The sequence below is a fragment of the Lutjanus erythropterus genome, chromosome 6 (assembly GCF_056507025.1).
Source record: "Lutjanus erythropterus isolate fLutEry1 chromosome 6, fLutEry1.hap2, whole genome shotgun sequence".
NCBI classification, from domain to species: Eukaryota; Metazoa; Chordata; class Actinopteri; order Lutjaniformes; family Lutjanidae; genus Lutjanus; species Lutjanus erythropterus.
Window position 1 is genome coordinate 11,480,237 of NC_139322.1, and position 23,863 is coordinate 11,504,099.

A 23,863-nucleotide genomic window follows, 5' to 3' on the forward strand; every position below is an offset into this window, starting at 1 on the left:
GCTCTTTTTTGTAATAGCTAACCTGTAAAACTCTTACTAGATCGAGCAATGTAAATATTTATTGCACATTTTACAATACAAGGTTAAAGTCAGTGAGAACGTGTGTAAATACAACACCGTGGGAATCTGCAAAGAATTATGTAAGCATGAAGCTGCTACACCAGAAAAAGAAAAAGGTCAAAGATTTATTGTTACAACAAGATATCTTCACTTTCTTACAACATACAAACTTATATATATTAACATATTATAATGCAAAACCTCACTTGTTGTATCTGAAGTTAGTTTATGTCAGAGATTTATGCAGGTTTACGCCAGAGGAGCGACTTATTCTGTATTCTTTCCCAAGAATTAAAAGCAGAATTAACAGTATTTAACATAAAAATGTTGCAGTGTACATATTTTTTTATTTTCATTTTTTAAAAGTTACACAATTGCAGGAAACAAAGTCTCTCAAACTTAATTTTTTGTCTAAAAACCCTCCCTATTTTTGAGTCTCAAGGTTGGCAAGTATGTATGAAGGCAATGCTATAAAAATAGCAGTTATTTAAGTTTAACTTAAAGAATTTAAAGTTATCACATTACGATATAATAATGTCACAATATCTTCTCATAACATGAAAAACATCTCATTATAACAATTAAGTTTTCACCACTGAATGTGATATTAATGCATCTTAATATTTTCTGGTGTGGCAGCAATATACTTCATATAAATCTTATTTCATTTATTTAAATTTATTTTCAATCTTCATTAAATTTTGATTTGTATACAACTAACAGATCAACGGTTGTAACAGAAGAAGATGAATACACACAAAGAGCTCTCTGTCATCATCATTTTGCACAATAAAAAATTCAATATCTACTTCATGCAAGATGTGTTTATGTATTTTTCATGCATAATTAACTGACTCCATTTGAGCATAGTACATGTTGCTTGGCACATGCTTTATGCAAATTAACTCACACCACCTATAACAACAACAAAAAACTGAAAGAGCTGAACAACAACATAAAGTAGAAGGTCTTTATCTGTGGTCTCATACAGAAATACTTGCTCTGCAAATTTTGTGTACATAGATTTAAAAAAAATGTTTTGAGCAATAAAAAATGCCATGTAAGTGATCAAAAAGTTTTGGAAAGATGGGAAAGTCTCTAAAACCAAACACAGTGTGACACATGGAATAGATAAATTCACTTTACATTTTGAAATAGCAACAAAGAAAGGACTGGGCAATGATACCCAGCAGAACTGTACATATGGTTTTGGAAATGTTTCATAAACCGCATACAAATTTCCAGTATAATATTCTTCTAACAATACACAAAAGCATCGTTTCAGCTTTCACATGTAATTTTAAAGGTCCAGTGTGTGAGATTTTCAGGGATATATTGTCAGAATACGGCAGACATGGAACATAATGTTCATAAGTATGTTTTCGTTAGTGTATAATCACTTGAAAATAAGAATTGTTGTGTTTTCATTGCCTTAGAATGAGCCGTTTATGTACAGAGTGAGTGGACAAACCAAACACTGACTCTAGATACGGACATTCGCAGCCACCGCAGGTTCTCCTACAGGCTTGGAAGGGGAGAAAGGCACAAGGTGTTTGCAATCTTTAAGCTGTCCAAGCTAGATGCAGCTAAATCCTACACTCTGGTCCTTTAGATGTGTCAAAAAAAAAAAAAAAAAAAAATGAACTCACCAACCAAATGTATTTCACTATTAACAGGAAAAACACACTTTCGCTTCCAGGATGGACCAGTTCATTTTCTATTATGGTTGTGAATTTGTTGTCACTTTTTATTGAATGTACAGATACACTCAAATCATCATTACATTCACCTAACATTTTGGAAAAAGAAATAAGTTCCAACACTGAAACTGAAAGATTTTGAGAAGGTTTGGCAACCTTCAGCCTCTCATTTCACAGAGGGAACTGAATCTTAACTGCAGTCGAGGGTGGGGGTGGGGATGTAGACAAGGGGAGAGCTTGAGTTCAGTTATGGGTCAAAGGTCATGTGTTTTTATTTATTTAATTTTTTTGAATATATGTAGGAAGTGAGTTTTTCTTGACATTAATTTTGTTTATGTGGAAAAGAGGCATGGTAACACCATGTTCTGTTTTCTTTAAAACGATGCTTCAAATTAAAAATATTAAAAATGTAATAAATTTGTTGGCTGTTCCGTCTGCCTCTGAACCATCTGTCAGTTTTCTCTTCAGGACAAACTGATCAGTCCATGAACGTCTCATGAAACCTCTCTAACGTAGTCGAACACCCGGACAGCTTTGGCTCGTATTTCAGGATCTTGTTTTGACGGCGGAATACGGGAAGTGCTGTGTGGCAAACGGTTGCAGGTCACAGGTGATTGGCTGACAGTTGTCTTCCATGAAAGAGTTGTGAGTGAAAACAAAAAAAAGGTAAACAGGAGGACTGTCTGTTCACACCTGAACTGAAACGGCTATTGTTGGCCTACATCTGAGTTCATGCTCTGTGTTATTAGCCAGCGGTGTTTGCACTGGCTGTAACAGCTTATTAAATCTGCACGACACTGTGTAAATGATGATGTATTAGCCTTTGTAATTATGCCCATGTGTTATCTCATGGCACACAGCCAATGTGTTGCTGGACATTCGCTATCAGTCTGCACCACCGCATCTGTGTGCTGCTGCTTTCGATGCTGGATGTGTGAACAGCAGGGGGGGAAGATGGAAATTATTGGCTCTAAGCACATGATGGGACTGATCAATTATTACATACATAACCTGTTGAATTTCTGGGGTTTGACATTGCCCCGGTTGTAGGTTCTGGCTGTCACAGATACATGTTTAAATCAGTACGTCCCCTGGTCAGAACTGTTGGGCAGATTTTTTTTGTTTGCACAGGTAGGTCATATAGCACAGACTGCACACAATTTTGATAGTTCAAAAATATATATTTTTCTTTTACCTGTAATGCTATTTACCCATATAGATTGTTTTGGTGTGAGCTGACAAGTTTTGGAGATATGATGTCTATCATGATGTACATAATTCTTATTCTTATTTCGTATTTTATATCACTACTCTCTATTTTCTATACATTGTAAGACAATACATGGGAAAATAAGGCACATACCTCTACATATTTTTACTGTGTATTATTTGTTTTATTATCTGTTATTGCCATTTTGTGTCTGTGTGTATTTGGTAGTAGATTGTACATACTTTTCACATATTTTCTTCTAATAGCTCTATGTAATATATTTTTCTATTCTTGAACAGGAGCATCTGTAACGTGAACAGTTTCCCCCTGGGGATCAGTAAAGTATTTCTGATTCTGAATCTGATTCTGAGTGTTACCGATTAAGGACAAGTACAAGTGACACATCTCTCCTCCTCGTCTCTGTTGAAAACTGCACATGTGCAGTGCCTATCAGCACTTTCCCCCCACCATGAAAGCATCTTTGACGTCTACCTGAGTCTGGCCAAACTGGAGATCCTGGCTGGAGTGGGACTGAACACAACCTCTGACAGCGACGGTGGCCCGCTTCACAGAGATTACAGTACCGAGGTGATTTTCTTGCTGGGTTTTGCTCCTCCTGGCACCTCAGGACCCAGCCTAGGGAGTCACCTAATGAGCTGACTAGCTCCACAGCTTAACTGAGCCAGCTAACACCAACTACAGATAACAGCAGACAGTGGTTAGCCTACTTTAGCAACCAGTAAACTAGCTAACTGTCAGCTAACTGTCGTCAAACTGGTACTGGTACTTCCCTTCTAATTAAGAGGGGGTTTTTTTCACTTTGAGCAGCACAAGCTGCATACATTCCTTTTTGTAATTTTGCGGTGAATTGCCACTTTAAAAAGAGCTACAGTTCACAAGCACAACATATGTTAGGTCTGGTAAACCAGTAACAATAATCCAAAAAATAATTATGGGTCAAAACAAATCAATGTCACAATGATCCAATGGGTTTCTATCCATGGTACTGTTTACCAGTGCTCCATCTGTGCTATATTGACACAGTGATTTTTGTGTTTATCTGAATCCTTTTGTGCTTTGTTTCAATCTCTTTCACAAAAAACAACATATTTAGTAAAAACCAGGTTGATATTTTTGTACGTTTCAACCAAATTGTGATTGAAAGACAGAACAATTCTGAAGTTCTGTTTTATTTGATACTGAAGTATCAAATATTTATAAACTGTACCCACTTGAGGAATTACAAAGGGCATTGTAGTCTACCAACTCTGGGGGCCCACACTCAGCTGGAGGCCATGAGTAATCAGTGCCGCTATTCACCCCACAACAACACCCAGAATAATATGTGTTGTCTAGTCTTTTGTGTGTCTGGCTCTGTCCTCTTTGACTGCCTGTGAAACCCTGCAGGTCCTACATCATGTCTCCTATATTATGACTGTAACTGAGTTTGCTTTTCATACGTCTCTGAGCTCTTTTGACAAAGAAAATGTCTTGTACAAACACTGGAAAAATTCTGATTCTGTTTCCTATTCTACTTCTGTCTGTCTTCAATTATCATCATGCCATTTGAAGTTTTATTTTTAGGTTTTAAGTCTGTGCTTTCCAGCAGAAGCACATTTGCATGATGTTTGCATTGGTAAAATGCAGACTCGAACCAGTTCAGCAGGATGAGGCGAATGCAAATATTGAACTTGAATTTCCATTTTGTAATAGAAAGTGCCCCCCGGTGGGCCCACAGCTGTGGCTTTCCTAGCTGTATACTGCCCCCAAGTGGTGGATATCATGGGAGTCCACTGAGGACACCAAACTTGGTGAGGAGAGAGTGGGGAGAGTGTGTGGGGCTGAGCTGAGAAGGAGACGAGCTGCAAAGTCAACTCAGTCTGTCTGCACTGAAACGGAGGGAAACAGAGACATGAGGGCCGACAGAGTCTCCAGGTTTGTTATGATTTGGGTGCAATACCTGCATGATTTCACAATATACAGACTGATCTGCTACAATGATACAAGGAATGCAAATTAAAAAAAAGGCAATGAGGGCTGCTCAGGCATGACTTTGTGATTTATTTTGGTGCAAAAGTGAACATTAGTGTCAGATGGTGAATGATTAAGTAAAATACTTTACAGAGATGCAAAATATCCTAATGGAAATGTTTGTTCTGAATGACTGAACATGCATCAGCAGTTGCTGATTCACACTTCAGCATGCAGCGGTTTTTCAAGGTCACTGTCTACAGTTCAATCCAATGACTATTATAATTATAATAATTGATTTTGTCATGTCATGCAACAAAAAGTGAGCTTTCCCAAAATGAAACAGCTTCTGTCAGAGTCACAAAGCCTGTGTTTTATTATTTTTTTTTATTGCACAAGGATATTAATTCTGTCTCTATGTCTGGGCTGCATCAAAAACAATCATTTTTAAACTCGATTAAATCACAGTTTAAATTATGTTGCACTGAACTTTAAAACTACTGTAAATTAAGGAAGATTACATACAAACCTCTCTTTAAACCTCAGTTCAGTTTCCACTCTAAATCTAGATTAAAATTAATTCTGTTGCACCAAAACTTTAAATTTCGTCACTTCTGAATCTTCTGAGTCAGATGTTTCTCCAGTTTCTTACTTGAACTGAAAGTTTATGTAGAGTGAATTGAGTATATTTTGTGGCTGCGAGATTCATAAAATTTTTTAAATTTCGGTTTAAAGTGTACATTTTTTAAAATCTTTTATTGTTTGGTCATGTTGCTCAATGGATTTGGCCAATAAGTTTTTCTCTCGAAATTAGATCTTCTCTGCTGAGCCATCATGTATAGGCTAACTAGGCTAACTAACATTTTTGTTGTTAATGTTTGAGCCAGCTAGCAAACAAAGTATCGTGTTAACTTTTTAGCTAGCTAGTTAACATGTTAGCTTTTTAGCAAACCATGTAGACTGTTTTCTCAAGCTTTTAGCTTCCTAGCAAACAATGTAACATCTTAACTTTAGCAAGTTAGCAAACAATGTAGTTTTTGTAAACTTCTTAGCTAGCTAGCAAACCATGTTGATTAACATTTTGACAGATTTTTAGTTAGGTAGCAAATAGTGTAATTTTTGTTAAGTTTTCAGTTAACAAAAGTCCTGATTTTGATGAACTGCATTAAATAATTATAATAGTTTTACAGGCATTTATTTAGTTATTATTTAACTATTTTAATTAGGTTAAGCAAGAATCTCCATACTGATTAAACTGTTTCATTTCAGTTTATATCACTAAACCACATTGTTGTGGTAGTCAGGTGTAATGTGAGATTATTGTCTCTAAGGTAATAAAGCAGATCAGTACTGCAGAGCAGCTGCCTTATTGTAATTAAAATAAGTGTTTACATTTAATAAATACAATATTAAAATATTATATCAAGTATCGATACACAGCTGTTAGCATTGCTTAAAATTTGAAGGAAATGAAACTTTATGGGTCTTGAGTTTCTCCGTGCGAGCAAACAAGGCTGTGTAAAATCCCCTCGGATGTTGCAGCCAATGAGAAACATGCTGCCATTGACAGCCGCGGTGCATCTTGGTAGCTGCAGTCCACTGGCCGCCTGCAGCTGGTCTTCCGCGCTGTGCTCGCTGCCGTGGTGGACTACAGAGCTCCGGGTCCTGGGCAGAGGCGGCTCGCGTTGACAGCGGTTGGTACTGAGCGAAGTACGGCGGCACAAATATCGTCCGTCTGGTTTTGTTAAAGGGTTTAACGCTTCCAAAAGTTGACATCTACAAGTATGCAGTCCGAATCGGGAATAGTTCCCGACTTCGAGGTTGGAGAGGAGTTTCAAGAGGAGCCTAAAACGTATTACGAATTGAAGAGTCAACCCTTGAAAAACAGGTCAGTTCTTCAGCTGAGGACAGTTATTTCCCACGCTGCAGCGGTTTTGGTGTTTAGGTGATAATTAGGCTGCACACTTTGTGAGTGTTGTCCACAGTCCCTGCGTGTACGATGAGGCTTCTGCTCCGCTGATGGCACTGTGTGGAGCTGGGCTGAGCTCTGGAGTGGGATTTAACTTGCCTCTCATTCCTTATGGTTATCCTGCTGGCATGAAGTTATGCAACACTTGGGTGTTGTCTTGTCAACATCAACTTCAAATATTAGCTTGTGGAGGAGCAGACAGGTCAGTTTGATGAGGTGATGCTGCTCACTGGTGTTGATGGTTGATGTACTGCTAAAGCTGATGGGCGGGTTTGTTTTTAAGTGGATTGTCCTAAAAACCTCCTGAGATTTATTTTATAAATATCTCTGTGTGCAAAATTGCTACGCTTATTACATAAGGCAGTCTAGAGTATATTAAAGAATGGTTTAATTTAATATGGCTTTTAAAATAATACTTTGTTTTTATAGGTTATTCAACTATATATATCTCAACTAGGGAAACATATGAAGCTCTTGAAGAATATGATGCATTGCTGTAGATTAAACTGCCCAAGAATATATGAAGTAGGGCTGTTTTTTGGCAAGAATCTGGTGATGTGACACGTACCATGATACAGGGGTTACCATTCAAGAAGATACTGTAAGCAAGGTGATATATTGCTATTTTCTTCCCCTATTTTTCAGAAAACTGTCATAGTATAAAGAACACACCACCATACACATCACATTTAAGTTTTACTTTTTCATGCAATCAGAACAGCAAAGATAGATAACAAAAGTGCTACCTAGCGGACGGGAGATTTAAACACAACACAAAATAAACCACTGCCTTGAATCTTTTAATCTTCTGCAGTGTTTTGACAATCAATATAGTATCATTAATCATAATCTAATATCACGATGCTCATGTGTATTGATGTTTTCCTGCGCCATGAATATAAAGTAGTTAAATTTAGCTCAACCTTAAACATTTACAGTAGTAAAATGCAACATGCAGTCATATTAATACAAAATAGTGCTGCAAAATATGGACAAAATCAAACATGATTAGAGTTGTCATGATGCTAGAATTTTACATTTCAATATAATACTAGTGTAACAGAATGATACTCGATACCTCTTTGAATACCGTAGCAAAAGCCCTAGTCACACAAAATTGGATTTTTTTTTTCTTTTTTTCATTTTAGGGTAACAATCTTCACACAGTTCTGGTACAGAAAAAGTCACTGAACACTGTCTGGTTTTGCTGCAGGTCAAATATCAGGCAGCATAATAAAGGCTGAACTGAGGTCTTGAATGAGCACTCAGATCATTACTTTAACAGCTTTGGTACTTTTGTGTTGTTTTTAAACTTGTGGTATTGAAAAGTATTGAGACTCTGATACCTTTGGCAACCTTCATCTTGATTTTTTTTCACTCAAATATCTCGATTCAACAGTATTGTAGGGATAGCTCTGGGTGTTAAAAAAATAAATAGTAAAACAGGCCAAATAGTCTGGTAAGTTCAGAAAATAACATCTCTTTACTGTAATCCAGCCTTTAAAACCACAAACAGCGTATGCTAGATCACAATATCCAAAATCTAAGATGATCTAGTCTCATATCACAATATTAATGGAATATTGATATATCGCACAGCCCCGGTTTGTTTCATCAGATAATATTGTTGTAGTTAAGCGGTCAAATGCCAGTGGAAATGATACAGATGGATTAGTAAATTCTGCATGTAATCGTTGGGGAAAGTGCTCTGAACCCTGACAAAATAAATGTTATTCAGGGAGTAAATGTCACAAAAAATTAGTAGTTCCTATGGTGTCTCAGTAAGTACGTAAACACAAACACTCTGCAGTTGTGACTTATCAGAAAGCTATTTTCAGCTTTTGCATGTTGAGGCCTCTCCAAACAATCAGCACTGAGTTGAGTCAGGTCTATGTGGTCTGATTTGACCTCTCACCCTTTTTTTCTGGAAGTACTGCACAGTGAGTGTGCTGTCTGATATGTCTGTTGTCAAATTAAGATGCTATTAGTGCAGTCAAATTCATAATTATTTGCCTTGCAAAGATAAGGGATTCATTGCAGGAGCAGTTTGACATTTTGGGAAATAGGCTTATTTGCTTTCTTGATGAAGGTTGGATGAGAATATATGTGTGGTAAATATGAAAGCGGAGACAGAGGGTGATTAGCTTAGCTTAGCATAAAGACTGGAAATGGGGAAACAGTAGAACACCACAGCTTGTCATTTTTTACATTTTGGCTTTCATGGAGAGCCATGTATCTTCTCAGCTAATCCTTGGCAAGAAAGCAAATGAAAGTCCTATTAAAAAACAAAATTGTCATTTTTATGCTTTAGCTCTTCTTATAAATAAAACAAGATATAACTGGTTGATTAGTGAGCGTTGGACAGAGCCAGGCTACCTGTTTCCCCCTGTTTCCTGTCTTAATGCTAAGCTACACTAACCAGCTGCTGGCTTCATATTTAACAGACAGGCATGTGAGTGGTGTCAATCTTGTTGGCTAACTCTTCCCTTTAAAGCAAATGTCTCATGTCCCATGAAAACCACAACTTGTAATTTTTTACACTTCAGTATTAGTAAGAATTAAACAAACAGGATATAACGGATTAATTAGTGAGGTTTACTTGTTCATTCCACTTGGCACAACACGTCTGGACCACTGTTTTGATCCATTCTCCACACGGCTGCAGGTCCCAGCAGCAGTGTTTCAAAAGCGTTTCTGAAGCAGAGAGTTTTACCCTCCTGATTATGTTGACTTATGCTAACTCAGATTTTATTGATTCAGCCGTAATGCGTCGTAGTCGTGCCTTGTGCAATCTAGATAGTTAGATGTGAGTGGTATTGATTCTCTCAGCTAACTTTTGACAAGAGAACAAATGAAAGTCCCATAAAACACACAACTTTAAAGGTGTCCATAGGATGATTGTTTTTCCAGAGCCAGGCTAGCTGTTCCCGCTATTTCCAGTCTTAATGCTAAGCTAAGTCAACCAGCACAATAAACACATATAATGGGTTAATTGCTGAGCTTTAGAGTTGTCAGTAGGATAGTTTTTTACAGTTTGACAGACCCAAAAGCTAACTTTTTTTCCCCCTCTCCATTTGTAATGCTAAGGTAAGCTAAATAGGTGCTGTGGTATTGATCGTTCAGCTGACTCTCACCAAGAAAGCAAAGGGAAGTATCGTGCAAATTGTTCTCATTTGCAGTTCCTTTGAGGAAATGAGAGTATGACCTCGCACACAGTGAGCTGTAATAATCTCAAAACTTAATGGACGCAGTTTTCTTAAATTATAAAACACCTACTAAATATAGACGAGTACTAGAATATTTTAGGCGTTTTTGAGTAATCGACTGTGTTTTATTTTAGTTATGACAAAACAAGATGACTCCCTTTTCTGGGTAATTTTAATACATTAGGAAACACTTTGGGAAGTTGTGTAACCATTTTGCCTCTGGGATGGTGATGACGATGCTGATGACGGCAACATATCCACTAAGAGAATGGTGTCTAAATATCTGTATTTTGTGTCCACACGTCTCCGTTATGCTGTTTAGCGGTAGTAATACATGGCTTCATTGTCAGGGCGAGACATACAGAGGACAGTACACCACTGTGTTCAGACAGAGCTCTTATTGCAGACGTTTAGGAGACTCCCGTTAGTTTTTTCCCCTCTGGCTCTTGACATTTTGTTTCAGCTTTGCAGTTTAACTTCTTCAACCAAAACAACAGTTCTGGGAGGAAAAACTGTCATCTTGTACAGTCCCAACCTTTAACCCAGTTCTGCATTTTTTAAACCAATTTCTTCAATTTCTTCATTAGTGAAATGTCATTACTCTGTTACACATACATGGTCTGAATCTGCGCTGTGTTGTGTTGTTGTTGAAGGAGCAGGAGAAGCAGCCGTCTCAGCTGAAGTCAAGTATCAGTGCTTATTGTGTAAAATCACAGATTTTTCTCATTTCATGTCTTTTCCTTTGGAATATGTGAAGTTGTCTGAAGAGTTGTTTCGATTGAAGGTATCCCACTTCCTCTTCCCATCACATGAGAATGACCCAGCATAATAATAGTCACGCTGACTGTGTTATGAGGCACTGTTGTGCAAAATGGATAAAATTAGGTTGATTGATTATTGACTTGTGTGATGTCTTGTCGTGGTTGTTTCTAAACTTAAAATCTGAAGTGTGACAAAATGTCATTTTTATCTTTCGCAGATCTATTTGGTTTTTTGCTGTCTCCGTATCGGTTTGACAGAGCGCTATGACGGCTCCAGACGATGTGCCAGACTTTTTGTGCCTAATATAGATGTGAGACAGGCGGTGAAACTAGTCTTCTATGCAGTGTAAATAAGCTGTATAAATTTAGCAGTGGATGTGTTATATCTGAAACTGAGAGAAGGGGGATTATTTTTTTGCAGGCGTACTTGGCATGCAAATTACCTCCAAATATTTATACAACAGTCAAACTGAGACTGAAAGTCTGTGTTAAGCTTTCTAATGCTTGGGGCAAATTGTGACAAAAGCTGGTTATTTTTCAAAACTTTTAGAAAATTAACATATTGTTTGAGATTAGGACTGCACAGTTACTTGAAATATGATCAAAACCACAATATGTGTAATATCCCGTGTGTATACACACACACACACACACACACACTATGACAGATATATATATATATATATACAGATATATATATATATATATATGTATATATATATATATATATATATATATATATATATATATATATATATATATATATATATATATATATGTATATATATATATTTGCCAAAATAACAGAATAACAGAATGAGAGGGTGATCAAACATTTAGTGACAATTTTCAGTACATGATATTTTGCTTCCATTACAAATCAGTATAGTATTCAGAGAGTACTGAGGTTAAATGTAGTCATATTATCATTATTATTATTATTATTATTTATTTATTTATTTATTTTTTATTTTATCATTATTATTTTTTTTTTAACCATTTTATTTAGAGCCCAGTCAGTAGTGATTTTTTGGGCTAGAGCTAATAAGGATTTTAGGGAGTAGAAAACATCCAATATTAATATATCAGCTGATATTCTTTATTTAAATATATAAACCCAAAACAATCTGCATTGCACTGTATGAAAAAAATTGGACATCATATACGCTGATACTGATGTAGACTAATATCGCTGTGCTATGCCAGTATTGGACTGATAATATCTGTCTGGATTAAATTTTATTTTAACTATTTTTTGTTACAATGAAGCAAACACATGTACAACAGACATAAAGCACCCACTATGGTTACACAAAGCAACAAAAATAAAGACGGGGGATTCATATACAACTCATAAGAACAGTCCTGAAATTGTCAGTCAACAAACCTGGAGGCTGGAAGGTTGAGGGTATCAAAGAAATACTCATATTTTAACCTGGCTGGCCTGGCATTATACTTATAAAAATATTACATAATCCAATATCACATACATGGTTAGTGTAACTTAATAGTATGTTGCATATTGGCTGTAGTCGTCTGCCAAGATTTGTGGTTATGAAATTGGGAATTAAAAACTAATAACCTTCATGAATGAGTGCTTAATATATCAAAAGAGAGGGAACGTACTGTAACCTGCATGTGACAGAAAGCTGAGTCAGAGACTGATGGCTATGAAAGTTGGTGTTGGGAGGGAACGGCCTGTTCCCCCAGGGAGTCCCAGATAGAGATACCAGAGAGGCCGGAGAGTTTCATCCATGATCTAAGACGGGTCGAAGAGCATAAATGACACAGACAGGTGTTGTGTCCGGAGTAAAAGGCGGTCAGGACGTCTTGCTCCGCTCTGCAGTCATGAATCATGACCGACTTTACTGCTTCCTGGACTCCTCTGTGGTTCTTTGAAGCACGCGTGTCATTTAACATTAATACTCTAGAGAATTCACAGAAACTCTGGAGTTTTTGTTTTGTTTCATCATGAGTGTTAATAACAGTGATATGTGATCTTTGTCAGCCTCTGTTGGTGACCAGTAGGGACTGCAACAACACTGACATACAGCACAGTCAGTGTGGCCTGTTATTGACACAAGTGATGAAGTTACACCGTCAACCGCTGCACTATTATACCACGTCATGTTATGTATGTATACATAACATATATACAAGGTTGGGAGGCTTTAAAAATGTATGTGTTTCTAATTACCTGTTAAAAAATGTAGACAGTCACTCACTCCAAGTTCCTCATTATGAAAGTAATATAATTTGTACTTTCTGTTGCTTTTGGATTACCTCAGTATAAAATATGGTGATGTACGTCTGTGTGCTCCACATGTTTGGACATGTTTATCCTGTAATGATTATTTTCATTATTGATTAATCTGTTGACCTTTTTCTCCATTAATCAGTTATTTGATCCATGAAATGAAAGAACATGGTGAAAAATGTCAATCGGTGATTCCCAAAGCCCAAGGTGACGTCCTTATATGTCTTGTTTTGTCCACAACTCAGATTATTCACTTAAATTTAACAGAGGAGTAAAGAATCCAGGAAGTATTCACATTTAAGAAGCTGAAAACTGAGAATTCTGACTTTGTTTTTATTATAAAATGACTCAAAACAGTTGATCAATTATCAAAATAGATGCAGGTTAATTTAATAGTCGATTCTAATTGTTTAAATGTTGCAACCCCAAGTGTTTTATGTTCGTTGTTAGGGTTATTTGGTTTGTCCAGCTGCTCCTTTGTTTGTTGTGTGCAATTGATTGATTGATTGATTGATTGATTGATTGATTGATTGATTGATTTAAAGTCAAAAAAGTACAAAGGTTTCCACCCAGTGAAACATTTTTTCACTAGAGGCCATGACAATGAATTGGCAACTGTGTGTGCACTGCGTGGTAGTGTATCTTTTTTTTTATTTCTACTAATAATCCCCATTTTTACTAAATGGATCTGTAATCTGTGATCATTATATGTAATCCATTACTCAGTTACTATATATATATATATATATATATATATATATATATGCATATGTGTATATATAAATATGTATATATACATGCTACATAATGTCTCTATGTGACCTCCTCCTCTGTTCAACTTTTGAAAAGTAGTCAACAACTTTATGACACCCCTTTCAGATCATGTGTTTCATGGTTATTGTGTATAAAACTAAATGTATTAGTTATCTGTTATTGTCACCTTCAGGGAAAATTAAGAACAAATGTGCCTTATGAGTCATTGTTGGTTTGTATAACATTCCTCCACGAACTTGAAAACTTTATGGACTCATTTAACCTTCTGTTGCTAAGTGTATGTTGTCCTCTTCCTGGCTGGTTGTCCTTGGATAGTCTGGCTTTCTCCTTGTTTAAGCACAGAGGGAGGAGAGGGAGCAGGAGAGGGAGCAGGCCGTCCGGCTGAAAACAAGGGAAAGGAATTATGAAGGGCACAGAACCTAATTACAGAAATAAGACCCGGCAACTTCGAGTTATCCCAACCAGTCCTGGCTTCCTGGAAATACCATGCAAAGAGCCTGATTATCTCTTTGGATGCTTTAACAGCTTATCGTGTTTTGTTTTGCTCTGGCATCTGAAGCTACGAATCCCTCCAGCAGCACTGTTAATTTGCAGGGAAACACTGTTTACACCATCTAGAATTTGCACCAGTTATATGTTATATTTGACATATATTTGGCAGTCTTTTGTTAAAAGGTGATTGTTTTGGAGGTTCCTGTTGGAGAACATAGTAAACATGGTTTACAGACAATTTGCTAGGCACTTTAAGTTTAAAGGACTAGTGTGTAGGATTTAGTGACATCTAGTGGTGGGTGAGCTTGCAGATTGAAAACACCATGTCTCACCCTTGCCTTCCAAGCATGTAGGAGAACCTACAGTGGCTCCCAAAAAACTGTGTAGGACCCTATTTAACCAGTGTTTGATTTGTCCGTTTTAGGAAAACATGGTGGTTCAACATGGTGGCCTCCATGGAAGAGGACCTGCTCCCTTAGTAGATATAAAGCACTAATTGTAAGGTGACAAAATCTGCATTTTCAGCGTGGGTGACAATTAGAGAAATGTAGAGTGAAACAAATTTAAAAGAATTCAGATTTATGTCATCAGCTTACTGATACTATCGTGCTAACTGTTTTTTCAATAAAATTAAACTTGGATCCTTTTTTTTAGCAGTTGCTCCCTCAATTATTGTGACTGATTCTTTATAATTACGGAGTGGAGGGCATGCCATAAAAAGTTTGAGAACCACCACCTTGGAACGAGTCTATGTTTAGATATTTAGTTTTGGCGCTTTGTGGGAGGAAACAAGGCGTTTAAGATGTGACCTTTGGTTTTAGGAAATAGCAGACATTTTATACTGTTAATCAAGAAGATAATCTGCAGATTAATCAATAATTGTAATCATAAGCTGCTGGCCTGCATGCATTACGCACTTTTGTGTAGTGTGATGTACTGTGCAGTACATGTGACATAAAACACCACATATAGGGACATCAGGTTTCTTGTTCTCACTTGTCTGTATCTGCGTCCTGTACACTTGTGCATCACGACTTCCTCAAGTGGTATCTGCAGATGTCTTGATTTGTCCTACAAAAACCAAAATGTTCTCAATTAGTTATCACTTCAGACAAATTTTTTGGCATCTTTGTGTAAAAAAGCTACAAAAGTACTTTTCTGTCAATCATCTAATCAAGTGTCTGGGCTTTAGATAAAAGATTCAAATGTCCAGTGTGTCAACTTTTGCAGGAATTTATTGATAAGATAAGATGAGATAAGACGTGGCAAAAATGGAACAGAATTTTTCTTCAGTGTATAATCACCTGAAAATGAGAATTGTTGTGTTTTTGATACCTTAGAATGAACCGTTTATCTACAGACGGCGTGGGTCCTCCTCAGTGGAGGACGTCATAGCCCTTTTTGCATACACATGAGCTGACCTGGTTTGACATGGTTTTACTGGGCACATCAGGTCAGCATGGCAGGGATTTGCATCTCCATTACAACAGGGCTATCTGCTTTAAGGTGCGTATTTTAACTAATACAAACTCGTCTTGAGTCAAGCAGCTGTACAATAGTGGATAAATGCTTTTAATTTCCTATAAATTCTTCATAATAAAAATCTGTCATTCTGTTAAAAGCTTTTATTATGAAGCAGCAAAATCAGGAAATTACTGGTTTTCATCTGCAGTAACTAAAACGACATCTCTGTAGCTAAAAGTGAACATGGAACAGTAGAATAAAGCAGATACCTGAAAGTACAAACTGTGTCGCAGGAGAGAAACTAACCTTCAAAAACACTGAAATTCAGTCAGAAGTTACAAAAGTGGAGACAAACCAAACAGTGGCCCTTTTATGTTTTTTGCAAATTTCGTGGCTACCATAGGTTCTCCTACATGCTTTGAATGGGATGGAGAGATGAGGTGTTTGGAATCTGCAAGCTCACTGTTGCCGCTAAATCCTACATACTAGTCCTTTAATTTCGGTTTGGCCTGTCAGCTGCAGGATGTTCATGTTTTATAGGATTCTGACATTTTGCTATGATGATGGTAACGCTCAGGTGTTGCCTGTTTTTCACAACCTTCTATAGTCGGCCCTGTATAACGTGCAGACGCTGTGTATTGATTTAACTTGTCGCACCAGTGTAAATACAGAGCTTCTACCTGGCAAAGTTTAACTGTTTATCTAGTGGTAGTTGTTTGAACAGTTGTTTTCTTGTGTCTGCTTCAAACCGTGTTAAACTGCATCTCCCGGGTGCAAAGCCTACATAATTGATGGTCTAGACTTATCACTTGCATACAGATGCTTCCTATTATCTCTGATCTGCTTGCTCGTAATTGTCTCCTGTGGATGATGCCAGCTGCAGCACACTGGGGTGTTGTGATCAGCAGGGGGGTCCAAGCGGATCAATGTCGTGTCATGTAGGGTCATAATCACTGAGCTGTGTTCCTGCTGAGAGGTCGTGTCGTCTACCAGGAGGGTCTGATCTGCTCCGCGAAGGAGGCACCTGCAGGCAGACAAACAGTGAGAAGGGATCGTCACAAGCAGCGAGTTGCAGGATGTGCAGGTGTTTCTGTGGTGGTGCAGATTTTTGGCTGACATCTACCATGAGATCTCACAATTTGGCCTTTCTCACTTTCCTTACACGTGCTCCCCTTTATAGCTCTGTGATATTCATAAGTCATTATGCATTCCCACCTTTTTGCATAATTGGTAATTACAGAATTACATGTCAGAGAAAGTGCAAAAGTATAGGAGATGAAAGAGCAGCCTCTGGTGGGAGAATGATTAGGATGGTTTATGTATGGATCATTTCCTGAGATATATAAACTTAACTTGGAGATATTGGAATCAACAACAGTGTGCTCACACTGTTCAAGTCCTTTCTATACAGGTATACTTATACTGAACATCATAATGTAAATTATTGTGCTAAAAGTGAGATTCTGTATAGTAAGCTGCAGTCAGCTTGAAAACTCATTTATTTTTGTGTTAATTCAATCTGATTTAAAAGACTTGATTTGCCCAGAGTCTGAAGAAAGTTCTCTTCCTGCAGGGGAACACGTCATCCTTATAGACAGAAGTTTATTGAGCAAAACAACACTGTCCGATGAAAATCACTTGACTGATATTGAATTTTTCAGATAAACAGTGTTAAAGTGTTTCTTAGTTGGTTGAGAAGATTCCCTTTTTTCTATAAGATCCTCTCCTGACCTGTTTTAAAGACTTGGGCAGTATCTATTTTACCTTTCTGATGTTTCACAGAAGTATACGATAGTGTGGCGGGTCTTTTTTGCAAAATGTCTTGTGGACTTTCATTGCTATTAGTTTGCCATCACTTTTCTGTTTTTCTGAGTTCTTAGTAAGTTTTTATTTAGGTGAAGGCTTCAAATAACCCCTGTGGGTTTGTTGCCTGTTTTTTGCCTCTCATACTTCACTTAGTCCATTCTTCGTATATTGGAGGTTTCAAGTTTCACATCACATTTGTTTTAGTTGCACATTGAACCACGACTGGTTTCAAAACTGTGAAGCTGTGATGTCTAAATCCTGTTCATACATACACTTGAACTTGAATTTAACACAGAGAAATGTTCCAGTTTCAGCAGATAAATGTACAAGCAGCCCTCTGTTGTCAAATTCTGCACATCATTCTGCAAAGTCAATTTCAAACATCCAAGTGGAGTTACAGCAAAACACATTTTTTGAGTGCAGCTGGACTTTAAGCTTAATAAATAATTTAAAAACCAAATGGATTAAATGAGAAATGCATTGTCACAAAGATGAAAACGGGGCTGTTCTTGGGTGGTTTTCATTACTAGAAGTTTGTAGTAGTCTGTCCGCTGCACAGTGGCGACACATGTCTCTTGAGTGAAACAGTATCTGTGTGGTTTTAAATCGTCGTGTTGATGGACAGTTTGTTTCCAGTGGACGCTTGCCCTCTCCGCTGCTCTGCTGTTTCACTGGACGGGGCTGGTCCTCTGCCTGGGACTCTGAGTGGCGATTGGAGAGTCCAGGCCGGGCCCCGGAGCCTCCCCCCTCTGACACACTTTCAGTGCTGCACCACCAGCATGACTTTCATTGCTCTCCAAGGGCGGGTGGTGCACCTTCAGGAAAAAACAAACAAATATGGAGGCCGTAGAAGTGCAAGTGTACAGACCCTGCACATTTGACTGTCTGTGAGTATGGCACCTCACGTCTGTGATACTGTTGACATGCGTTAAGGCATGATTTTGGAATGTGTTGGTGTGTGTACAACACTATGTACACATGAAGGACAGTATGCACAGAGCTGTGTGTGGGAAGTATATCCAATCAGAGCTTCAGCAGACTTCTCCTTGTGCAGTGTGTTAAATAGTTTAGGCTGCTTCTGATTCATAATGAAAATCATTATTAGTTGGTTTTCAAACCAGGACAGTTGCAGTTGGTTATTGACTTATAACTGAGTAGTGAGAACTTAAAGTAACGCTCATATTTTTGAATAGATAATCACAAGATTCTTGTTTTTAACAGCAAAATATTTTTTTTTCTTAATACAATGCCATTAGTTTTTAGATGAGATTCTCATTAGGCTGCAACTAATTCTTATTTTTAATGTCTATTAATCTGTTCATTATTTTTGTGATTAATTCTTTCTATGATTAATTCTTCAAAAACACAATTAAAAGCGAGACTGAAGTTAATCCATATTTGTAAAAATAATGCATCATAAATCATGTCACTTGTCATTTTGTAGGAGAAATCTGTAATATATTGACTGTGATAAATCATAAAATGACCATGATATGTCATCAGAGATCAAGTTACCACGTTAAATTGAAATACTTGCTACTCTGACATCAGCGCTCCAGCTGCAGTGTCCCCATCTGAAATTTCTATTTTCGGGCCAGAGTGACTGTTTTAATTTGCCTGTTTCACATTAATTAAAGTTAACGTTAAAGCAGAATGTTTGCCATATGAGTAATTGTCTGTTTATGAGTCTTAAAATTAATTAATAATTTTTTAGAAGGAGTAGATATTTGTAACAGTGAGGCAGGCAGTCACTGAACTCAAACTCCAGAGTGTGTGTTTTCAGAGCAGTGGACCTTTTCAGGATAACAGGCTTAACTTTACATTGATAGTTATAAACAGCTGATCAATTTACAGTGTAGGACTTGTCCTGGCTTGTTATTGTCAGTTTATGATGTTGCGTACATCCTGCACTCCTGCAGACCTCCTGCAGCCTGCAGAGCTTCCCTGAGTCTGGGGAGGACGGGGTGAAGGGAAACATTTCATTTAAACCATAGACATTAAACAGGATTTGAACATATTCGATTATCGATTAGTTGACTGATCCATAAACTGTCAGAAAATGGCGAAAAATGTTGATCAGTGTTCTCCAAAGCCCAGGATGTTGTCTTAAAATGTCTTGTTTCATCCACAAGGAATTAAAAAACAAGAAAATTTTCCCGTTCAAAAAGCTGGGATTGGAGAATTTTGACTTTTTTAAAAATGACTCAGATGATTAATCATTTAATTCATTAATTTGACAGCTGATCAATTCATTGTTGTGGCTCTAGTTCTTGTTATACTGTTACTGTCCATTAGGCAGAGCTAGTAGCTCCAGTCAATGACCAGCTGTAGTATTAGTGGTGCTGTGTGTCTGTTGTGCACATTATTTTCCTTTGATCAGACCTCTCTCACTGTCTGTCTGTCTGTCTGTCTGTCTGCCTGCCTGTCATTAGAACCTGCATCAAAGCCTCAGCTCTGACTAATAATGAGTATGATGGAGTAGCGTAGTGAGCAGAATCAGAGGAATCATGAGTTGGGGTGGGTGGGGCTCTTCAACACTGTGCAGCCATTGTTTTTTTTTTTTTTTCTCTTTGACATACACACAAACATGAGAGGAGGTGTACACACACACACACTCATACACACACACACGAGTGAAAAAGTTAAAAAGGACAAAAGAGCTTTTTATGTGTTTCAGTGGTCTGTCTGGCAAGAAGCCACCAAACAGTGGAAAGGAAGAAACAGAGAGAGAGAAATGGAGCTTTGCTTTGTAGAGAGGCTTCTGGTCATTCATGCACACACACATAAACACACACACACACACACACACACACACACACACACACACACACACACACACACACACAAGTCAATCTGATAATCAGGAATGTATTAAAGGAAATCATGAGGAGCTACAACTCTCAATAGATCTTTGCTAGAGACCATTCTCCTCTATTTGCAAACATGCTGGGATTAATTTCCTGTAATTATTCAAGCACAGTTAAACTTTAACAACAGACTTTTGATGGGATCGGCATTGTAAACTTTGCTACACAGGGGCTGACCTGTATGTCAACATGGCTGCTTTCATTGGCTGATATTAGCTTGTCAGTTAGTTTGATATTGGTGAAAATTTCTGTTGATGAATAAGAAAATCCAGTGCAGAAAAAAAACAAGATTTGTTTGGGGTGATTTCGAAATAAGTGTCGCCATTACATATGTTGTCCAGCAGAGAGTGCTGACACTGTCAAATGTCCCACATGACACATATATGTTCTTTAAAACCAAATTTAAGGGACTCTTCTCAAAAACGTTTGTGGATGTGAGGTGTTTTTAAAAATTCTCCTTTATTATATACAGTTATTCTATTATCATCCTGTTGCAATGCAGTTTGACTAAAACGGGGCATTAAAAAATTTGTTGTACAAATTGTATTTACGCCTACCACCAAGATATGAACACAAATCAAGCCAGGCTGCCTCCTAGGGTTAGGCAACATATTGATATTATAATGCAACTTGATATGAGACTAGATGTTGTGATAGATCATTATATTATGATGTGACATAAGTGTTGTCTTTTCCTGGTTTTAAAGGCAGCATTACCGGACTGTTTTAGCTATTATTTGCCTTTACCCACTTTCTTACCTGCAGATGTGGTCACACAGGTGTTATCACATTCTGATCATGAAGCCTTTACACCTTGTATTAACACATTTTTTCTTATCTGGATAACTTATCCAGACACAGGCAACATTTAATACCAGGTGTAAATGGGGTGGATTCAGTATGACATGAATATAGTAAGTGTAATTTTGTCAGGCAGTGTCTCATTATTGTGTGATTTGAATCCTTGACTAAAGAATTTCATTGGAAACTTTGTGGTTAAAGACAACAGGTGTGCGTGTCTGTGTTCTCTCTCCCTCTCCTGGTTGTATCCTCTCTTATGCCTGCAGTGCTTCTACACCTTCAAGTTGTTTTGGTGTTTGAGGTGACAAGGAATGTGTTTTCACTCATATTTCCTGTAAAAGTGTGAAGAAGTTTTAATCAGAAAATTCACCGTCAAAACTTCTGTGCGTTCTGTGGTTTTAACTTGAGGGGCAGCAGACGTAAATGTGTAAAAGAAGCTTCCTGCGCGGAGATGTTTCACACTCAGGTGTCTACAAGCTGAGTGATATGTTCAGCTTTATTGAATAAATAAAACATGAATACAGAAAGTGAAAAAGAAATGTCTGTCACATCCACAGGACCTAAAATAAGTGATATATGCGTTTTTAAAAGTGATAAAAGTAAACTTTTTAAAGAACAGATGGGGAGGACAGATGGATAGATTCAGATGTGGAGGTTGTTAGCTGTGGCAGATTTTTGGTGTGCGATTAGTCAACTACACGATTAAATGTTGCCATCCTCGCTAGTTGGCACCAGAAATACTAGTCGGCTAAACTATTTATCAATATTTTATTTATGTATAATGCCAGTTAACAGTTGACTCTAAGGTGTTATGCAGCAGCCCGCCACTAGTCGGGGCTGCGGCCCCATCAGACAGCAGCCTTCCTCCCTGTACGCCTCATAAAAACCAGCGAGATTGAATGTAGGCTGTGTCAGAATAAACTGATATATAGCCACTCGACTGGAGTGACGTGTGACCACATTCAGCACAGACATAGACATTAGCCTGCAAGCAGAGCAGCTGCTAGCACTGTTAGCGTTAGCCACACTGTGTAGCAGGCTGACAGCAAACATCAGTTCTGGGTAAACGGTGTTATTAACCTATAGACAGCGTGAACCTTTTCGCTCTGAAAAGGGGAAACATTTAGTGCATTGTTGTTATGTTTTGTAGGTTAATGTGCAATGTTCGTGTTGCACAGGGCAAAGTGCCACATTTCACCAGCTTTTAAAATATGATTTAGATTAGTACAACAAAGACCAAAGTTATTGTCATGTTTAATCTACAGCTACAATGTCATTTTCTCGTCCAGCGCCTATGTTGTATAAGGAGCAAATATACTTGGCCCCTCTGTGCACCCATAGTTGTGTTAGTCTTCAGTTGAGGTGTCATCAGGCGCTTTGATGGCACATTACTATCGAGGCAGCAGCACTGACCAACAAAAACCTGATCAAAAGTCAATGGCACAGTATTTTCGTGCCATTTAAAGGATACATTATTCAGACAGTAAGATAAACTACACAGGCAGGTTCACAAAACACGCACACTGCAGTTAATCCACGAGTCATTAATAGTAATGTTCTGAGTAACAGTGGACGATTGCAGGTGGGTGAAATAGAATAAAGCTGTGTGGACATAAGAGAGACACACTGTGCCAAGTTATGTATGGATCTATAACTTGAATTATTATTTAATCAGACAGGATCTTCAGGATCTGATAATTAATGTTATAGTTCATACAGTGAGACTGGAGCAAAGCAGTCGTCCTCCTGATAAACCTCGACTTCATCAGAGTTGTCTCTGTTTCTAACAACAATTTTTAGTTTTTCTGCTTAATTACTAGCAGTATTTTCCACAGTGACATTACTGTGCACATGGAAATGACACTGAAAACAGCCTCTCTGATCATTAAATCATTATTTGAATTATATTTGGCAGTGTGTTGTATTATCTTTAACAATTTACTTTAACGATCGGAGAGGCTGCTTTCAATAATTAACCTACTGTAGTAATGTTTCCATGTGTGCTGCAGTGTCACAGCAGTCATCCTTCTGTGCCTCGGATCATGTGTAAAGCGCGGACACACAATCAGGACAGGGAAAGACACTTCAGTGTATTTCACCCACCTGCAGCCAATTGGCTGTTAATTATAATTATGTTTTTTATGGAATTTTTATGGAATTCTTATGGCCCAGCCCACCTGACTCACGGGTTAACTGCAGTACCTGCATCATTACCAGTGGGCCATTTCAGCATCTCTGGTCTCTTTACCAACTTGCCGAATCCGTCATTTAAATAGCAATGAGCCACAGTCAGGTGCAGCTGGCTCTTAAAGGGAATGGGAGATGACATCCTGATTGGTTTCATTCATGTTGTAAATACAACCCCTTTGCGCCTTGTGCCTTACTTTGCACCCAAGCTTTGCACTGTTTAAATAGCAAAGTGGTGTTGGACATGCCCTAGATGCCTGCGCACCATACACTTTAACCTGTGCGCTATAGATAGTCTAAACAGGGCCCTAATAGTTTCGTTCTCTTTTACCACGTAA

At 37.8% G+C, this 23,863-nt stretch overlaps 1 protein-coding gene across 5 annotated transcripts in view; it reads left to right on the forward strand.

The window, feature by feature from the left end:
• Nucleotides 1-6,105: 6,105 nt before the first annotated feature.
• Nucleotides 6,106-23,863, forward strand: part of LOC146324936 (microphthalmia-associated transcription factor-like) — a 39,777-nt gene continuing 22,019 nt past the window's right edge. For 4 of the 5 annotated variants that reach the window (XM_084720592.1, XM_084720589.1, XM_084720591.1 and 1 more), the window contains exon 1: nt 6,106-6,829. In XM_084720592.1, coding sequence (XP_084576718.1) covers nt 6,726-6,829 — 104 coding nt within the window. In that variant the 5' untranslated portion in view covers nt 6,106-6,725. Of the gene's footprint in view, nt 6,830-18,456; nt 18,558-23,863 lie in introns of those variants that run through there. The other variant, XM_084720593.1, reaches the window with a different exon arrangement.